Source organism: Rhinatrema bivittatum, chromosome 6 (assembly GCF_901001135.1).
Source record: "Rhinatrema bivittatum chromosome 6, aRhiBiv1.1, whole genome shotgun sequence".
NCBI classification, from domain to species: Eukaryota; Metazoa; Chordata; class Amphibia; order Gymnophiona; family Rhinatrematidae; genus Rhinatrema; species Rhinatrema bivittatum.
The window spans coordinates 130,175,373-130,189,926 of NC_042620.1; the positions used below are offsets into that span (position 1 = coordinate 130,175,373).

Below are 14,554 nucleotides of genomic sequence, written 5' to 3' on the forward strand. Positions count from 1 at the left end.
GGAAGCAGGCATAGCCTATGAGGCAGATGCTTTGTATGATTTGATGCGTACCCCTGCTCGCCGCATGGTCTCCTCTGTAGCAACTCTAGGCTGATGTGGTTATGTAACTGGTCGGCCGATTTATCGTCAAAGGTCCAGCTCTGTCATCTTCCCTTTTAAGGGGAAGCTGATATTTGGAGAGGACATGGATCAGTTGATGAAGGTCCTGGGGGAGTCCAAGGGGAATAGATTGCCAGAGGACAGGAAGCCTAGTAAGAAGGTGTTTCCTTCTCGGGCTCGTTTTCAGGATTCCTGTCTGTTTCGTTCCAGCAAGTCCTCATCTGTTTCCACTTCGAAACAGGGTGGCAGGTGCCAATAATCCTTTCATGGAGCAAACAAGTCAGGCAGAGACAGCATCATGCAGGGCACTGGGAGTGGAAAATCAGCCCAATGAAGCCAATGGTCCCCTCTCCTCTGTAGAAGGCAGATTGTCCAGCTTCTACGAGGAGTGGGAAAAGATTACCTCAGACTGTTGGGTGCTGGAGGTGAGATTTTTGGATGTCTGAGTTCTCCTAAGATATTTGGAATTATGAACGGGGGGGGGGGGGGGTGAGGCAGGTGGAAGAGGAATTGGATTCAGGTGACAACCAACACAAGCCCTGACTTTTATGGTCTGGGGTATTCATATGCAGACATAACTGAAAAAGCACAGGACTGCTTCTAAGGCCAAGTGCATAAGCAAAACACACCAACACTGTCTGAATTTTCAAGAAGGCTCATTACCCAGTAAAAATCTTGCAGTAAATTTTTTAAGGGTTATCATAAGGCTTTGGAATAACTGAATGAAGCAACAGTTGCTACCCTTAAGAGAAACATGGGAAGTAACCTGCACAGCGCGGCAGATACTACCATAAGAAGCTTGCTGGGCAGACAGGATGGGCTATTTGGTTCTTTTCTGTTGTCATTACTATGTTACTATATATTTATTCCTTAAGTTAATCAGGCTTCAAAGCTATCTTGGCCAGATGGATTAAGGACTCTTATCTCCTCTGTGTACATACTCAAGGGTAAAGCTTCTGCTTAGTCCTCTTCAAACAGTTCTGTCAAGTATTACTGTTTGGACGCAGCTTTCAGAATTGATGCCATTAAGACTGCATTTACTTCCTCCGTCCCAGATTAGTTTGGCTTTGACATTTCCCACTTGCCTGTACTGTGTAGCAGGACGAGGAAGGAAAAAGTTTTTACCTTTTAATTTCCTTTCCTTGCTACACCAGTCCAGAACTCTCCCAGGACGTTGTACTATGATATGGCGAAGCACATGCTTCTTCCAGATCATATGGATGATAAATGCCTATTCACAGGAATTTTACAAGGTATGTGTAACTTTTGTTTATATTTACATCCTATTATGGAGAGATGGTTCTGTCAGAGAATCCACTTCTGAAATTGGTTACAAATTTATTATCTATTAATATTTAGAATGTGTTCAGTGCTTAGAATACTGAGAAATTTTCAGGACTGCACACATACAAGTAGCTGTGTTGATGTCACAGAGAAAGCTGTGCTCTCTACTTTCATCTGCTGGTAAGAGGAGCAACCCACTGATCTGGACTGGTGTACCAGGACTAAAAAAAAGAAATTAGCAGGTAAGAAATGTCTCCATACTCTAGGCTTTAGACATGTGAGTGTAATACAGATGGTTTGTGTATTATGCATTTTTCAACTGTGGTCTTAAATGTATTGAAATCTGCTTATCTGAGGAATGTTTAATTTTTACTTATGAGAGTATGCTATGATGTAATAGCAAAAGCAAAGTTACTGAATTTGATATACTGTATTTAATTAGGTATTTATGACGATGATCTGGAAATAATAACTTTGGACAGAGGAGAATTTGGTAAGTTCTATTTTTTTATTTTGTTATTACTGAAACTTTATTGCATCTTGCTGCTTTATATTTTATATACATGTAGGTGAGGGAGAACTCTCAAGTCATGATAGTGAAACATGACTATTTGAATTTGTAAGTTTGGTAATTTATTTACATTCTGGCCCATGTTAAAGATGGGAAATAGGAAACAATATTGTTTTTGAAACCAGTTTTACTGCTACTAGTGCTTAGTCTGAATCTTCTACGGAGGGAAGTTGTGTGTGCAGCATTCTGATTTGAACAGCTATTTAGACAATTTCATGGATGTAACATGAGAGGATGTGGTGATATAGTACCGCTCTAAATGAGAGAATTTTTTTTATGCAACTGGAAGAAAGATGCCTAGGATAGATTTGCATCTTTATTCAGTCTGCACAGTATGAGAAATTTTAAAAAGCACGGAATAAGCAGACCTATTTAAATACCCATGTTAGAAAAATTCCGGCTACAAATTCCACACTAAATGACCACATCGTGTTGGAAATGCCCTGTTTAGTATAAAAGTAGCAGCCGGCAGGCTCTCTATAAATTGTGTGATCTGATGCTTCTCAATAATTGTAAAAGAAACTGAAAATTGCTGTTTTGAAAGTCCCACATGTTGGCTGATCCTACAATTCTAACCTCTGCTGTCAGCACCATTCTATCTACAAAAGCCACTCCTCTCTCACTTTGGAAGCCATTCATTGTCTTCTTTTTGCTTCTCTCATTTAGGGGCCGATGCTATATTAAACGCGGAAAGCGGGCGCTGACTTTTCAGTGCCCGCTTTCTTAACGCGCGTATGGCGCCTGCAAGGGGGGGCGCCATGCTATAAACAAATTAGGGGGGGTCACGCTAGCGTCGCTTGTGCGACCTTAGCACCTCCTTGCTAATGCAACCCTGCTGTGGCTGCCAGTTATGAAAACCAAGGCCGAGTTTACCGGTGTCAGTTTTCATAACTCTGGTCTGCAGAGGTATTTTTTTTTCTTAAGTTAAAAAAAAAAAAAAAAAAAAGTACAGAGAAGCAGTTTTTTCTGCTTTTTTGTACTTCTTTTACATGCGCTCAGCTATTAACACCTGCTCCAGGCAGGTGTTAATATCTGAGATGCACACTTTTTTGGATGCGGAGTGAATGAGTAATAGCCTCATTCACATGCATTTGCATGTGATAAGCGCTATCGCATTCACTCCTCTTCAGACGGGCATTTCCTAGCGTGTAGCAGATGGATTCAGGACCAATGGGTTTAGTGTGCTCCTGATAGCAGTTGGAGACGGAGTCAGATTTCAATCTGACATCAGCACCAGTACATATACCCGTGCAGGAAGCTCTGCACTTCAGTATTTTCCATCTCCCTAGCAGTTCGGAACTCTATACACGTTTGCGTAGCGTTAGAGTATTCAAACCAAAGAAGAAATCTTACCTGTCCAGATGAGCCCCGCGCTCCTGTGGTGATACCTGGGGGAGTGACCTAAGGGTCACTCCCCCAGTTGAAATTTCCTGAGGTGATTTCTGAGATCCCTCAGAGGTAGGCCTCGGTCCGGTAGCCGGTTCCCGGCGTGGACTTGGCCCCCGGCAACGGGAGCGGCTGAGAGGCAGTGGGTGCAATACCGAGCACGGCGGTGAAGGTACTTCCCTCCCCCACCCCGCAGTCGGAGACCACCTGGAACGAAACCGGGAAATGCCGAGACAAGGTAAGGTAGAAAACCTTTTTCTAAGTCTCCGGTCTCTGAGGCTCGGATAGCCGCTCACATCGCCTGCCGGCGTCTGTACCATCGGGTTGATCAGCCCAGGCCGGGCTAGACCCCGATCGGTTACGAGGGTCCTCCCACATGGAGTCCCTCTGAGATGGTCGCCATCTTGCTTGCGTGGTCACAGACGCCATTTCGCCGCCCTGTCCGCCTAACTGAACCGTGTGCACAGGAATGAGCCGGGCGCACAAATTACTTGTGCACACAGCGGCGTGCGCATATGTGCCGTACTCACAGCTACACGCACAACTGTGCCGGGTGCACAAGTTAAGTCCGTGCGCACAGCGGCGTGCGCGCATCCCGGCCTACACGCACATCTTGGGCACACCCGGAGCACACTGGGGTTTCAACAACCTACGTGCACAAAACCATAGCACCACCGGCCAAGAAAACTAAGGCACAAGCCCTCTGCCCAGCCTGCCACATAAGAGCGGCACAGCACAAGGAGGCCATGGCTCTGTCTACAGTGCGAGGAGGCCCTGGGAGAACCTGGACAAGGCTCTCCCCAGCCAGTACAGGAATCCGGATCCACCAATAGTACCCTGGACCTCTCTATCCCCAGCACGACCCTCCCCCAAACGGGGTCCTTGGGGAACACAGCGGCCTTTAATCTAGACCCAGGATCCTTCTGCTGGGTAGAATTCTTTAAGGGTCTACACACTTTTATCCACATGTAGCCGCCACCGATGGCTCAGACACACCCACCACCAGAGGACCCTTGCCTTCCAGTGACATATCACCCCCCCCGCCACCCCCGGACAAAAGCCTCACTATAGGGGACACGGACACCTCTGACGAGGATCAAGACCCCCCCCGCCCCGGAGGAAGGGGAAATACGTCCAGGAACGGAACCTTACCAAACTATGAGGCGCTTCTTCTCCAAAGACGAGATACCAGATCTCGTGGCTCTCAGCTTGAAGGAGCTCGCCATTCCAGGCACAAGTGCCACAGAGGAATCAAAGATGAACCCTCTCCTAGAAGGGCTCCGTCAGGCCTCCTGCCATTTCCCCTTGCTGAAAGCTGTACAACAGCTGATCAGCTTGGAATGGGAGGCCAGTTTCAAAGGGGGGTGGGCCCTGGAAGCGCTATATCCACTGGAACCCTCAGCCAAAGATCTGCTAGTGTTCCCCAAAGTGGACGCCATGGTCTGCGCGGTCACAAAGCACACTACCATTTCAGTTAAGGGAGGAGCGGCACTCAAGGATGCCCAGGACAGATGTCTGGAATCCATCCTTAAGCAGTTATTCGACGTATCAGCTATGTCTCTACAGATTGCTGCCTGCTGTGCCATAGTAACATGCGCCTGCTTATCCACGACCAGGAACGCTGCCACGCCTGGTGAAGCACTAGAACCAGCGGTATCCTTCCTCACGGAGGTGACCTCTAATTTGTTACGCACCTCAGCCAGGGGCGTCTCATCCGTAGTGGCAGCCAGAAGGCAACTCTGGCTCCGAAGTTGGTCAGCCGATGTGACTTCCAAAACGAAACTCACGAGAATGCCTTTTAAAGGAGCCCTCCTGTTCGGAAGCGAACTGGAGAAGTTAGCCGACAAATGGGGCGAATCCCCAGTACCTCGGCTACCGGAGGACAAGAACAAAAGCCAATGCCCCTCTCCCCGATTACCTAGGGGCAGAGGATCACAGGGCTTCAGATCCTACATACCAAGGCCCTCGCCCCGCAGGCAGGGGCCACTCCTTTCGGAACAAACACAAGAGGGGATCTGGCTCCGGCACAGGCCCCAGCCGCACCCCACAATGAGAATCAGCCGACCCATCCACAGGAAGAAGCCATAGGGGGCAGGCTTGCCCTATTCTACCAAAGGTAACCATCATTCGAGAGGGGTACTACCTGGACTTCCACAACATCCCTCCGGACAAGTTTGTGAAATCTCCTTGCCACGCACCCTCCAAGAGGACGGCAGTGGAAACCACACTGGCCAAATTGCTCGCCCTAAAAGCCATAACACTGGTGCCCACGCAACAACAAAATACTGGGCATTATTCCATGTATTTTATCATCTCCAAGAAAGAGGGAACATTCCGGCCCATCCTGGACCTCAAGTCTGTCAACCGCTACCTGTGGGTACCACATTTCCGCATGGAAACCCTGTGCTCTGTCATAAGGGCAATACAGCCGGGAGAATTCCTTACATCCTTGGACCTGTCAGAAGCCTACCTGCACGTTCCAGTCCATCACGAGCATCAGAGATTCCTACGCTTCACGATCCTGGACCATCATTACCAGTTCCGGGCGCTACCCATCAGGCTAGCGACAGCCCCCCACACGTTCACTAAAATCATGGTGGTAGTGGCGGCGACACCGAGGAAAGAAGGAATCCTCGTACACACATATCTGGACGATTGGATGATCAAGGCAAAATCTCCAGGCGAACACCAGAGTCAAGACTCTACTGGAGAGCCTCGGGTGGGTCGTCAACACAAACAAGAGCTGTCTGCAGCCCTCTCAATCTCTAGAATACCTGGGAGTCTGGTTCGACACCAAACAAGAGAAGGTCGTTCTTCCCCCTATAAGGAGAAGAAAACTGATGAACCAATTGTGAAACCTGCTAGGAGGTCCCCGCCCAAAGTATGGGACTACCTTCAAGTCCTCGGCCTCATGACATCAACCCTGGAAGTGGTCCCATGTGCAAGAGCCCACATGCGACTGCTGCAGCGCTGTCTACAGTCACGATGGAACCAGATGTCCCAGGACTACTCCGTTCGCCTCCAGCTCCCGGAGGAAGTGCGGAACCAGCTCCAATGGTGGCTACAAGAAGACCATCTAAGCAAGGAAGTAAGGCTATCTCCACCAACCTGGGTCTTGCTCACCACGGATGCGAGCCTATGAGGGTGGGAGCCCACTGCCAGGAACTGATGGCCCAGGGGCAGTGGAACAAGGAAGAGTCTGGGTGGAACATCAACCAACTGGAAGCCCGGGTGGTCAGACTAGCCTGCCTACAGTTCCGTGTCAGACTCCAGGGCAAATCGGTCAGTCATGTCGGACAACACCACAACAGTTGCCTACATCAAGCGCCGGGGGGAACCAGAAGCCAACAGGTGTGCCTGGAAATAGATTCCCTAATGGCGTGGACGGAAGCAAACCTACAAGGGATCTCAGCCGCCCATATCGCGGGGAAAAGACAACGTCACTGCAGATTACCTCAGCAGAGAAAGTTTAGACCCAGGGGAATGGAAGCTGTCGACCATAGCCTTCCAGTTGATAGTAAACTGGATCTCCTGGCAACCTGGTCCAACGCCTCCAAGTTCCCAACTTCTTCAGTCGCAGACGAGAACCACAATCCCAAGGGATCGATGCCCTCGTCCAGACCTGGCCACAGGAAGACCTGCTATATGCCTCTCCCCTCCCCCCCCCCCCCCCCCCCCCCCCCCCCCGTGGCCACTACTGGGCGGGATCATCCGCAAGATAGAGCACCACAGGGGACTAGTACTTCTAGTGGCCCCGGACTGGCCAAGAAGGCCGTGGTACACAGACATGTGAAGATTTGTGACTGGGAGCCCTCTCCCTCTACTTCCACACAGGGATCTGCTCCAGCAAGGCCCGATCCTCCATGAAGACCCAACTCTATTCTCTTACGGCCTGGCCATTGAGAGGACATGCTTGAAGAATAGTGGATACTTGAGGGCGGTGATTGACACCTTGCTCCGAGCACGCAAGTTCTCCACATCGCTAACCTACATACGAATATGGAGAATATTCGAAGCCTGGTGCAAAGACCACGACATCCTTCGGACAGCCAAAATTCCAACAATCCTGGAATTCCTGCAGGACGGCTTACAGAAGGGTTGTCCCTCAACTCCCATCAAGGTTCAGGTGGCTGCGTTGGCATGCTTCGGAATCAAAGTGGAAGGCATTAGCCTAACATCTCATCCGAACGTCTCCCGCTTCCTGAGAGGGGTCAAGCAGATCCGTCCATCCTTAAGGTGGCTGGTACCCTTATGGAACCTCAGTCTAGTACTAGACTTCCTAGCGGGATTCTCCTTCACACCTATCTGCGGTCTGTCTCTTACTACTAACCTTGAAGACCGCATTCCTAGTGGCAATATGTTCGGCCCATCGCATCTCCGAACTTCAAGCACTATCCTGTCGGGAACCCTTTCTCAGGTTCACACCGGGATCCATACAGCTACGCACTGTCCCCTCCTTCCTTCCAAAAGTGGTTTCTCATTACCATCTCGCTACCATCTCCAGACAAGCACAAGGGCTCAGAAGAATCTCGCCGTCTTTGCCACCTTAACGTCGGCAGACTCCTAGTCTACCTGGAAAGGTCGGAACCCGTACGAAAGACGGACCACCTATTCCTCCTTCACAGCGGGAAGAAACAAGGAGAAGCGGCCTTGCGGGAAACCATAGCCCGCTGGATCAAAGAAGTAATCAAGGCGGCCTACGTAGAGGTAGGCAAGCCTCCACCGCTACAAGTCAAGGCCCATTCCACTAGAGCCCAGGCAGTGTCCTGGGCGGAAACAAAGATGCTGTCACCCACCGAGATCTGTCAGGTGGTGACATGGTCCTCCATTCACACCTTCGCCAGGTTCTACTGCCTGGATGTTCAAGCTCGGGAGGACGCAGCATTTGCAAGGGCAGTACTAAGTGGGCCACGGGCAGCCTCCCACCTGGTTCTGGAGTAGCTTTTGTACATCCCATTGGTCCTGAATCCATCTGCTATACGCTAGGAAATGGAGAAATTACTTATCTGATAATTTTGTTTTCCTTAGTGTAGACAGATGGATTCAGTATCCCGCCCACAGCTGCCGCTATGCACGAAAACCTCTGGTGTCAATTCCCGAGAGCAAGACAAACATGGGTAAGCTGCGCTTCCCTTCAGCTAGGTCACCTGTAGTTACTTGGTGTTGGCGTTTCTCGGTTGAGGGCACTGGCGGTCTCTAGCTATAGTCCACGTCAGCCAATTCAAGTTAATCATGTTTCTCAAATTATTCAAGTTAAACAAAGTTAACAAAGTTAATCAAATTATCCAGATATATATATATCCTCAATTGCTTTGCGAGGAGAATACTGAAGAGCAGAGCTTCCTGCATGGGTATGTGTACTGGTGCTGACGTCAGATTGAAATCTGACTCCGTCTCCAACTGCTTTCAGGAGCACACTATACCCATTGGTTCTGAATCCATCTGTCTACTCTAAGGAAAATAAAATTATCAGGTAAGTAATTTCTCCATTAAATAGGCGCTAATACCTTTTTCTTTTCACTTGTTAACAATTTTAATTAGAAATGTTCATTGTATTAGACTATGGAAATTTATTTCCTGCTATTCTGTTTAATGTAAACCGGTATGATTTACATCGGATGTAAGAATGTCTGTATATAAAAATAAAAAAATAAAACAAATAAATAAATAAATAATCCCCCTATTGCATTAGGGGGTGGATTAGCGCCTATTTAATCCAAGTCCAAGTGTTTCAACATGATGTGCTTTTTTTTTTTGCAAGATCTTGTAAGATAAGAAAAATAACAGGCGATTGTCTGATGCTGGTGGATTGCTTGAGATATGTGTTCTTTGTGTATCTAGGTTTTTACCAGGTCAGAGTTCTTATACATGAGTTTGTTAGAGAGTAAACATCCTGTGTTATGAAAATTTAGCAGTGAACCTTGCCAGTTTTCTTTTTTCTTAATGTGCTATAATCTTCAGTGTAATGTATTGGCCTCAGTATAAGTTGGGAGGGATTTGTTTTGGACATTTGGACATCCAAAAACCCTCTTCATTTTCTAATCACAGCCAAATTACATTTTCCTTTCCTCACATGACGCTAGATGCATTTCATTTATATATCTCTTACTTGAACCAGCCAAGAGATTTGCTTCTGTAGCCAGACTTCTCTGCTCATGAACTTCTTAAATCTGAAGCTCTCTCCAAAAAAGCAAACCACTCCTTCCACTGGTCCATGCCTCCTCCTCCTCTTCCTGAAGATACCAACTGCTCTTTCTGTCAGGCTCCCTTGCCAGGCCTTGTAAGAAAGGAGGCAGCAGTGTCTCACCAAGCTCAGCAGGGAAGGATGCAGCAGCTTTCCTCCTTGACTCAAAAGAAGGAAGTCTCCTCCATGGGAGGAAGCATTCTGGCTCCTTTATGACTGCAGAAGAGGACAAAATATCCTGCTCAGAACAGAGGGGAAAGGAGCAGCTTAAGGAGAGATGACTGCCATTAGCTGATACAAGCCATTACTACTGTATTGGCCTGAATATGAGGATTGTCTTATATTTGAGGCTGTATCATATTTGCACCAATATGGTACTTTCACTGTTTTATAATCATAGCCCCTAACTTTCTGTGGTAGCACCGGGGTATGTTAATCAGCAAGAGTTAAATCTACAGCAAAGTTTTATGAAATTCTGCAGCAGATCTGCTGTTTGGGATGGGCACTCTGTGGCTTATCTAGCATTTCTCACAGGACAAGCAGGATGGTTGTCCTCACAAATGGGTGACATCGAGGATGGAGCCCACCACGGAAAACTTCTGTCAAAGTTTAAACAGAACTTTGACTGGCCCCTACTGGGCATGCCCAGCAAGGCACCGACCCTGCAGCCAGCAGGGGTCTCCCTCCAGTCTTCTTTTTTCCGCGCAGCAGCTGCCACGCGGTGAAAGGAGCTCTCTTACCACGTTCCTGACAGGAATTCGGTTTTTTCTTTCCGAAGAAAATTTGCCCCTCAGGGGTCTCCCTTCGACAAATTTTTGTCACCTTCGCGGAATCCGGTAAGTTTTTTGCCGATTTTCATCGACTGCCGTCGATTTTGGCCCTTGAGGCCTGTTGGCACTTACCGATCCCGCGGCTAAATTTGGCCCTAGGCCATGACGACGGGGTTCCGTCGTTGTCCGGATTGCACCCGGACTATGTCCATCACAGACCCCCATAGGGTCTGTGTTCTGTGTTTGGGAAGTGAGCATGATGTCCTGACTTGCACTAAATGTGCCCTAATGACACCTAAGGGTCGTAAAGCCAGGATGGAGAAGATGGGGCTCCTCTTCCATGCACCCACCCCAACACCATCGATAGCATCGACGTCATCGGAACCGGCACCGTCGAAGTTGCACCACCACCGTCAACCCTCCGGTGACCGTCCACCACCGATGACTTCTCGGCCGTTGACTCCTGTCCCCTCCCCGGATGGGCGAGGAGATCGGAAGGACAAGCATCGCCATCGGCGGCACAAGTCTCGGCCCGTCGAGGATCCACAGCCATCGACCTCTGAACAGGCCGAGCCACCGACAAAAAAGCCTCGGTCAGACCTGGCACCGTCCACGTCTCGTTCGCAGGCATCGAGGAAACCCTCACCCTCTCAGGGTGTGGGAGCCGTGATCCCACCGGTTACGGTGGTCCCTCCGGCTCTGCCTCAGCCTCCCTCTCCCGTCGAGCCTGGTATCGTTACCCCTGGTCTCCGGGCAGAACTGGACTGGCTGGTCCAGGAGGCCATCGAGAAAGCGATGCAAAGGTTCCAGCCTCCACCGGCACCGTCTCCGGCACCGATTCTGGCACCGCCTCAGGCACCGACCTCGGCACCGACTCCGCCACCGAGGAGGGAACCGACCACCGAGCCTCTAGTGGAAGCGCTGGCACCGCTACTGAATCGTATGGAGGCACTCATGCGGGCCCTTCCATCGGTGATTCCAGTAGCACCGACTACACCATCGTCTCCGGCAGGATTCTCATCGGCAGGAGAAACACCGTTTCGGATTCCCCCGTCCGGAGTAGTCCCATCGGTGCCTTCGCATACCTCTCCACCGATTTATCCCTCGGCTCCATCGATTCCAAGACCGGCACCGATTCCATCGGCAGCCCCGAAGCCCTCGATGCCGTTTACAGTTCCGCTTGCAGCACCGATTCCATCCAGATTTCCATCGATGCCTTTGGATCCTCAACCAGGTCCTTCAGGTCTGCAAGCCCCACATGATCCTTATGATACCTGGGGTGATGATACATCTTCTGATACAGATTTGCCATCCCCACCATCTCCTACAGAGAGTAGAAAACGATCTCCTCCTGAAGATCTCTCCTTTATTAATTTTGTAAAGGAGATGTCAGAAATTGTACCTTTTCAGTTGCAATCTGAGACCGATGACAGGCACCAAATGATGGAACTGCTCCAATTTCTGGATGCCCCAAAAATCATCGCTTCCATCCCCATTCACCAGGTATTTCTGGATCTTTTAAAGAAAAACTGGGAATCTCCTTCATCTGTGTCACCAGTTAATAAGAAAGCTGACTCCACATACCTTGTTCAGTCAGCACCAGGATTTCAGAAGCCTCAACTGGATCATCGCTCTGTTGTAGTTGAGTCTGCACAAAAGAAGGCCAAGCGCCTAAAACCACACTCTTCCACTCCCCCTATCAAGGACAACAAATTCCTAGATAGTGTGGGACGGAAAGTGTATCATGGGGCCATGTTGATATCTCGCATAGCTTCATACCAACTTTACATGACTCAATACAACAGAGCCATCCTTAAACAGATGCAGGACTACGCTGACACGTTACCGGACCAATACCAGCCACAGCTTCAAGCCCTTCTTCACAAAGGATTTGAGGCTGGGAAGCACGAGATCAGAACGGCCTACGATATCTTCGATGCTTCCACAAAAGTCTCAGCTACTGCCATCTCAGCCAGACGTTGGGCTTGGTTAAAGTCATCTAACCTTCGCCCAGAGGTCCAGGATCGTCTAGCCGATTTACCCTGCTTAGGGGACAATCTGTTTGGAGAACAGATTCAACAAATTGTGGCAGAATTGAAGGATCACCAAGAGACGTTGAAGCAACTTTCGTCTGTTCCATCTGAGGTATCCTCCAAACCACCACCTAAGAAGGACTCTAAAAAGTCTTTCTTTCGGCCACGTCGTTATTATCCTCCGTCGGCTAGGCCTCGTCCGGCTCGATCCTCCACTAGACCTCAGCCACGCCAACCTCGAAAACAAAGACCTGCTGTGGCCCCACCTCCTGGGCCTGCGGCAGGCCTTTGACTTCCCGGTACGGAGCACATGCCACATCCCACTTCCCGACATCCCTGTGGGGGGTTGTCTGTGCCACTTTTTACAGCATTGGATACAGATTACCTCAGATCAGTGGGTGCTGGCAATTATCACACAGGGTTACCACCTCAACTTCATAACTCTTCCGGCAGACTCCCCGCCTCTTCAAGCATGGAGTCTATCCAGCCACTTGACTCAATTACAACAGGAAGTATCCCTTCTTTTGCAATCAAATGCTATAGAACCCGTCCCTCCCTCTCAACGAGGCAAGGGATTCTACTCCAGGTACTTCCTAATTCCAAAGAAGTCAGGGGGGCTACGTCCCATTTTGGACCTTCGGGCCCTCAACAAGTACCTTCAAAAAGAAAAGTTCAAGATGGTAACCCTGGGTGCGCTACTCCCTCTGCTGCAAAGGGGGGATTGGCTGTGCTCCCTCGACCTAAAGGACGCTTATACCCACATTGCGATAACACAATCCCATCGCAAGTATCTGCGGTTTCTGGTAGGCCGCGACCATTATCAATACCGAGTACTACCTTTCGGTCTGGCATCTGCTCCACGAGTCTTCACCAAATGCCTCGTAGTGGTAGCAGCATTCCTCAGGAAGGAAGGTGTCCACGTCTACCCCTATCTGGACGATTGGCTAATCAGGGCCTCCACCCCTCAGATTGCCCACTCCTCCCTAAAATTGACAATCAACACACTCCTTTCCTTAGGGTTTCTTGTCAATTACGAGAAATCTTGCTTAGTCCCATCTCAAACCTTATCTTTCATTGGGGCAGACTTGGACACCTTACAGGCAAAGGCTTACCTTCCGCTGCAGCGGGTCCAAACTCTCATGTCCCTAGCTCGCCAGCTCCAGTCTCAGGACACGGCCACGGCTCGCCAATTCCTCATTCTCCTAGGACACATGGCATCCTCAGTTCAAGTCACTCCCATGACCTGACTAGCCATGAGAGTAACACAATGGACTCTGCGACACCAATGGATTCAAGCTTCTCAGCGCCTGTCCTCCATAGTCGCAGTTACACAAGCGCTTCGCCTGTCTTTAACCTGGTGGACGACTCAAATCAATCTCCTTCAGGGCTTACCTTTTTCTCCTACCAGATCCACAAGTAATCCTGACCACCGACGCTTCCCACATCGGTTGGGGGGCTCATGTGGACGATTTCCAAACCCAAGGGTTATGGTCACCAGAGGAAGCCGAACACCAGATAAATTTTTTGGAACTTCGAGCAATCCGTTACGCGCTCAGAACGTTCAAAGATCGTCTTTCGAATCAGATAATCTTAATCCAGACAGACAACCAAGTGGCCATGTGGTACATAAACAAGCAGGGAGGCACAGGCTCTTTCCTTCTGTGTCAGGAAGCTGCGCAGATTTGGGCAGAAGCCCTCTCCCACTCCATGTACCTCAGGGCCACTTACCTGCCGGGAGTAGACAATGTATTGGCAGATCAGCTGAGCCGGGTCTTCCAACCACACGAGTGGTCACTCGATCCTCTGATAGCGACCTCTCTATTTCACAAGTGGGGTTCTCCCCACATAGATCTCTTTGCGTCCCCTCAGAACCACAAAGTAGACAATTACTGCTCTCTCATTCGGAGCCACCACTCTCGGCCGAGGGATGCCTTCTCCCTCAAGTGGACATCAGGTCTGCTTTATGCATTCCCTCCACTTCCTCTTCTGTCAAGGACTCTTGTGAAGCTTCGCCAGGACGGAGGAACCATGATCCTGATAGCACCCCACTGGCCACGCCAGGTGTGGTTTCCCATTCTTCAGGATCTCTCCATCCGCAGGCACATCCCTCTGGGAACGGATCCGCATCTGCTCACTCAGAACGACGGATGCCTCCTCCATCCCAACCTCCAAGCCTTGTCCCTGACGGCATGGATGTTGAAAGGTTAGTCCTTCAGCCTTTTAACCT

The 14,554-nt window shown here is 49.6% G+C and overlaps 1 protein-coding gene across 7 annotated transcripts in view; it reads left to right on the forward strand.

The window, feature by feature from the left end:
- Positions 1-14,554, forward strand: part of DNAJC10 (DnaJ heat shock protein family (Hsp40) member C10) — a 334,589-nt gene that overhangs the window by 33,870 nt on the left and 286,165 nt on the right. For all 7 annotated transcript variants that reach the window (XR_003857398.1, XM_029605932.1, XM_029605933.1 and 4 more), the window contains one exon: positions 1,826-1,876. Coding sequence is in view for 6 of the 7 variants with exons in the window: in XM_029605932.1 (XP_029461792.1) it covers positions 1,826-1,876 (51 nt within the window). In the remaining variant the exon portion in view is untranslated. The remainder of the gene's footprint in view (positions 1-1,825; positions 1,877-14,554) is intronic.